Raw genomic sequence first — 6,504 nt, forward strand, 5'->3', positions numbered from 1 at the left:
AAATATATATATATATATATATATATATATATACTTATTTCACTGTAGTGCACCATTGAAGGGAATTCTTTTAAGAATTTGAAAGTTATATAATGTGCAATTTTATTATTTTATAACTGGAAAGCTTGTATTGTTCAACAAGAGTAAGTTTCTTTATTAAATTATTGTAAATATGGTTTATTTGTTGAAGCTCACAACATTTTGGAAACAGTTTTAAATTAAAAAGGAACAAAATGGCAAAGTTAAGAGATGAATTCAATTGTTTTTTGTTTATATTACTTCCTAATGAAGTAAGTGCTTGTTCTAAAATGAGGGAAACATTTTGCAAAATGAATTGTCTGGATTGTTAAATTAATCAACTAGCTAGTGGAATTTTTTTTTTTAAGTATTTATCCATATGTTGAGATTGGCTTGTTTCCACAAATATTTGTGATTAGAAATAGACTTGTAGACTGGTATCAAGCAATATGTTCTCACAAAGTTCAAGGCACTAGAAAAATGACTACATTACAGTTCTTTAACTTGTTTTGCTTGAAAAAGTAGACATTTTTAATAATACAGAATTCAGAAGTATGATATATTTATTCATTGATTATTAGGATAACACAGTTTTTATTCCCTAATTCTCTTATTTTAGAATGAGGAAACAGTTTAAGCAGTTATTAGAAGAAACTGGTTATGTAACACCTGGGAAAAGTCTTTCTGAAGTGCGAGTTTTGTTTATGGGAAGAGAATGTTTCGAAGCCCTCTTGGAACCTGATCTGCAAGAGATTTATGATGAACACCAAAAAGATATCACAGAAAGAGCAAAGCAAAATTTTCAAGAACTTTTGTTAGAAAATGCAGAGATTTTCTACCACTTTACAAGTATAGGGCCAGGTAGTGTGATAACACAAGAAGACATTAGCAAAATTACAGAAACTTTAAGGGAAGACTCAAGGTAAGATCAACATCTATCCTTTTTCTTCCTAAAATCCAAACAAGAGGTATAATTAAATTGTAATTTACTTCAATTAAAGACCTCATTAAAAATATTGCTGAAAGAAATCTATCTTTAGCATTTTAAACATTATTTGAAGGAGACACACCGGTAAGCCCCAAACATTAATACACCTTGTGATGAGCATTTTAATGGCTTAGGTTTTTCTCAGGTCTATTGATTGTTATAAGGAAAAAAAATGAAAACATGGTTAATTACTAGTTGTATTATCATTAGATCGTGTTATTATTTATGAAACAATAAGATGTTTTTTAAAATTTTGCTTTCTTTCTTAAGTTCTCATAAACTTTTAAGATTGGAATTTATATATGTTGAAGTAGATATGTACTGTTTGTAGACTACACAAAAATTAGATTTTCAAAACTACTTTTTTATTCTTTTAAAAACAATTGATTAAGATCTGAAGGTTAGAGGAATTAGTTTTGGAATATAAAAAACTTCCAAATTTATGTTTGAAAACTTTCCTCATCATCAAACCATTAGGTTCCTGCTTCAATTAAAAGTTCTTATACATCAATGAGAAATTTTGAATGAAACATTTGAGCACAAAGAGTTACTGAAAGCCCTGTGTGATTTAAAAAATTACTTCATTTAAAACTTTATTCAAAACATTTTTATAAAATGAAACTCGGTTGAGGCATTTACCGTTTCTACACCCATCTAACTTTTTTTTTCTCTGTAATTAGGTAATTTTTTTAGTCTTGAAAGATTAATTGCTAATTTCTGCTGTCAAGTGTTTTTAGTTGAAAACTTTTTCTCAAAGAGAAAGGAGGTAATCATTCAAACATCAGCCTTGGGAGAGAAAAAAAATATCTCATGAAAAATGTCACATATTAGAAAATGAAACATTTAAAACATTGTAAGGGGGTCACTCTGAAGATTGAATTTTTTAGGACCTTTTTTCAGAACCAATCTCATTAAAAGTCATTCAACCAATTAAGATTTAATACTTATAGATTTTTATTTTATTTTTTGCTGTTCATTGTTAGTGTTTAGGAATATTTGTGTTTCTACCTATACTATGGATTTTTCACATTAGTTGATTCTATATAATTTGAGAGTAATTTCTCTTAAATTTTAAAATCTAGATGTGGCTCATTTTCAAGCATTTCTTGATTAATAAAAACCACACAGTTATTTTTTACTTATCTGTGGTCTTTAAAATATTAATATTTATTAAAGCATTATATGCATTGTACAATTTAAATATAAAAACATTATCATATGTTAACAAGGAAAAGAAATTGTGAAACTTATGATCATGATATACAAATTAATAAGTTTTAAAAGTTTTGAAAAAATGTAATATCAAGGTTTTATTGACAAATTCAATTTTGTGAGTATCTTTTGTAGATCTTAACTCTGAAGTTTGTAATTCTATGTAGTTATAATTCATTTTCTTATTACAGTTTTATTTTCAGCATCTTTGTTACTATACCTACACCAGTTTGAGCAGGCTGAAAGATAGTTTGAATATTATATTTTTGGTGTTAAGTTAACTTTCTAACTAATTAAAGAAATCAGGCCTACTGAAGATTTTTTAGTACTCTATTTCACATGTAATCCTATATATATGTAATGAATTTTTGCAATAATTTTGCTATTAAACAAGCTAATTTTTTATAACTGTTTTATTACATCTATTTTGTTAATATATTTTATATATTCTGTGTTCTTCACTGTTTACTATTCCTCCTCTCCTACTTGAAAACTTTAAAAGCCATTCCTAGCAAATACCATAGTTATATATTAAATTTTCATGTTCATATAAATAAGTTCTATAAATTATAAGTATATTTAAGAAATGGTCATGTCATCTGTGAGAATATATTTTAGGCATATCTTCAACTTGTGATGTGTAAATGTGTGTATTTTGGAAGTAAATATACTGGGTACAGAGGAAGTAGCTAAAAGCTACAGTTAGGTTAAAACTATAAAAATTGTTTGATTTCACTGATGGTTTTTTCATTCTTAGTTCACTTCAGATGAACAGATTGTTATTTAAAAGAACTTAGGCTAATGATTTTAAGTAATATAACATTTGTTTTAATCACATATATTTGTAAAATGTATAGATTTAGTTCCACATATAATATATAGAATAGCAGATGATCTGAAGTTTATTGGTTAGGCTAAAATTATAACGATTTATACTTCACTCTTTTCAAAGGTTAAGTAAAATGGCTTGGGATTACTGTTTTCTGGCACTATTTACTTTAACCTTTGTATGCTATAATTGGATTTATCCGACTTGACATTTGTAGCTGTTTGGGGCGACAAGCAGATTTACCCCATGGTGTCACAAAAACTTTTCCTCATAGTGCAAAAAACGGGATACTCGCACATCCTTGCATTTTCTGCCTATGTACTATGTGTGTGTACATCACTGAGCAAAAGTGCAACTAGTGTATTTTGATATTGAAAAAGTACTTAAAAAGGTCAAATTCTAAATTTCATTTTTTAGTGGATAATTGACACGTCTCGAGAACCCACCCAAAATTTAATTACAGACTCAAAGGTTAAAACATTTATGTTTTGAGTTTGGAAGGAATGCAGACTTTGAGCTTTATTAGAATTATGTACTAGAGTGAGTTTACTATCACAGATTGATCTCAAACTTTAAGTTCAGGCAGCACTGTTTAAATACTTTCTTTAAAGTTATTATGAAAATACATAGATCAATTTTGCTAAAATGAAAGTAATCTGTGGAATTTCTAAGGTATTTTTTTAAAACAGAGGCCTAATGTTCAGGAGAAAATTGAAAAAATCTGTTAAGGGATTTGTATTGCATTGCTAAAATTATAAAATTTGACTGTGAAACATAAGTTTAAATTTATATCAGACCTTATATGTTTTGCTTTTTTCTATAGATTGTAATTTATCACATTACTAAGGTTATACATTAAATATCGAGCATGAAGATGGTAAGCTGAAATGTTTTTTATTGTCCATTTTGCCTTTCTATAGGTATAAAGCTTTAGATAGACTAGATCAAGATAGAATGCTTATGCTTCTTCGACACCTAGGTTTTGTGCATGGCCCTATAAAAGAGCATTGTCCAGCATTTCCTAACTGTATGGACAATCTCATTGAAAAAGTCATAGCTCAAAAGGCACATAGGTATGTAAGAAATTTTTAATATACAGACTCTTTCTGTACACAAGTTATTCTTTGATTTTTCAGAACTGTATATGCTATAATTGTATTAAAGTTATTGTGATTTAAAGAGGATTTTTTATGTATATTTTACTATATTTTATCTACTAAACAGCACTCTAAAGAATAAAGATGCAAATGTTAATTGGTTATAAAGTTCTGTTTAAGTGTCTTTAACTTCAGGTTAAGATATTCTGCCATAAAACTTTTGTATTTAAGTAAAGAAAATGCCATAATATTTTCTCCAAGATAAGAGTATTTAACTGGCATATGTCTACTTATACTTAATAGCACAATCATAAGATTAATTATTATAATAAAACAGTTATGAAAGTTTAGATAGCTTCACTCTACTTGATTATATTTTCATATTAACATTCACATAAATAACACTTTAAATTGAATGCAAACTAAACTTAGAAGTTAAATTTCTGTTACTGTAATGGGAATTACTGTTCAGAAAACTGGGGAAAAAAAGGGTACATACAATCTTACTTATGTCACTTGTAAGTCATTTTTAATTATCACAAAATAATTATTCTTAAATGAAGTGAGACACAAGCCAGACACCACCATTGAAATACACACTTGACAGAAGATTATATAACACATTTGTGTAGGCTCAAAATGCTCAACAGCACTGGCAGTATACAGTTCGTGCTTGATGATTTATATCTTACTTAAAGAACTGAAGTACTACTGTTGTTCTACATGCTAATGAATTTGATATGATTATAATTTACTTCCTGCTTTTTAATTTTTGCCACAAATCATAAAATTTTGATTTTCCTCTATATTCTGTAATATCTTAATGAGTATTATTGGTGTCATTCTCACACATCATGCACACATTGTTTATTATGGAACTTGTTTTTAATCTGTTGTTAAATATAAACTGTTTCAAACACCTGACAAAAAAAACAGTTGGTTAAGACATTGCAAGATTAAAATTATTTAGATATTACTTTTACTATTTCTTTGTATAGGTGTATTGATATTTGTCATTAAGAAGTTGTGCAGATATTTAATTTGCAAAATAATTATGCTGTCAAAAAAACAAGTTCTACCTAATCATGTATGTTCGTGTCTCCCATTACTTTTCTTGAACGGTAATCTTCATGGAGCTTCACTATCTTATGATCACTGTGTCAGAGTTATCTTTTGATTAGCATTGTTTTGGTTTTCATTGTTCCATTTCCTATGTTGTACCATAGGGTCCATATGGTACAACATATGGTACCATATGGCAGTGGTTCCAAACCTTTTTCTCTTCGTGAACCCCGTGAGTAATAATAGTTTCAGCAGTAAACCCCTTTTAAGCAGTAATAAATTTTGTAAAATAAAATAACTTTTGAACATGTTGAATTTATTGAAAATAGAGTTTTTATAACACATGGTATGTAACACGTTTACAATAAAATCCTAATCTCTGATATTGTCACCTGTTTGCAGTTAGTACCTAGTAAAATTGAAATATAATTCTTGAAACAAAATAAAATTTAAAATAAAACCATTTAATTAAAACTAATGAGATTTCTGAGCTTGTTTTGAAGAGATAGTCTTATATCAAGCTATTTTCTTCCATAAGTATTTTAATAAATTAGAAGGCAATTAAAATATTGGTAAAAACTGTAAAACCAGGAAAGGGAAAAATTACTAAATTTTTGTTGCGAAACCCTCAGAATTATCTCTCAAAACCCCTAGGTGTTTGCAAACCATTGGTTGAGAAATGTTGGTCTATGGCATATCTTTTTGTATGTTTGCATTGTGTCATAGAATCTACACCATATACTAACCTTTGTCATGTGATTATCACATATTTTTAGCAGGATAATGTGCTTTCACAGAAATTTTGGGAAAATTCTAAGACTTCTTTAACATTCGCTGCTTTACCTCTGCATCTGTATATTGCTTTTTAGCCATGATAGATTTGAAAAAAAAAGTATCAACTATGCTTTCACATGCATAAGAGGTTTCCCTCCCTATCATCATAAAAAAAAAAATCAAAGTAGTGAATGTGGAAAAAATCCCCAATTGATTCTAAGTAAGTTTTGAATACTGGGTGCTTTTCAAGTGTGTACTACATGTGTATCTACATCAAGATGAATTATGTAATTGAGAGGAGTAGGGCTAAAAACATTGTGTAATCAATTCTTTTATTGCTACTAAGAGATGTATGAGTATAATGTCAAAGAACAAAGATTCTGCTATGAAATCATAAGCTATCCATTTTTAGTGGCTTTGTAACTATAACCAAAACTACAACATTATAAGAATATTAACAATAAAAATAAAAATTACTGCACTAGGAATAAGCATTGCTGCTGCTGTTAAGGTGTTAAGATTTT

The 6,504-nt window shown here is 28.1% G+C and overlaps 1 protein-coding gene across 1 annotated transcript in view; it reads left to right on the forward strand.

The window, feature by feature from the left end:
• The window catches only part of LOC106464720 (rho GTPase-activating protein 190-like), a 92,787-nt gene that overhangs the window by 29,240 nt on the left and 57,043 nt on the right, over nt 1-6,504 (forward strand). The window contains exons 5-6 of the mRNA XM_022392489.1: nt 638-940; nt 3,968-4,120. Coding sequence (XP_022248197.1) covers nt 638-940; nt 3,968-4,120 — 456 coding nt within the window. The remainder of the gene's footprint in view (nt 1-637; nt 941-3,967; nt 4,121-6,504) is intronic.

This window comes from Limulus polyphemus, unplaced genomic scaffold (assembly GCF_000517525.1).
Source record: "Limulus polyphemus unplaced genomic scaffold, Limulus_polyphemus-2.1.2 Scaffold1726, whole genome shotgun sequence".
NCBI classification, from domain to species: Eukaryota; Metazoa; Arthropoda; class Merostomata; order Xiphosura; family Limulidae; genus Limulus; species Limulus polyphemus.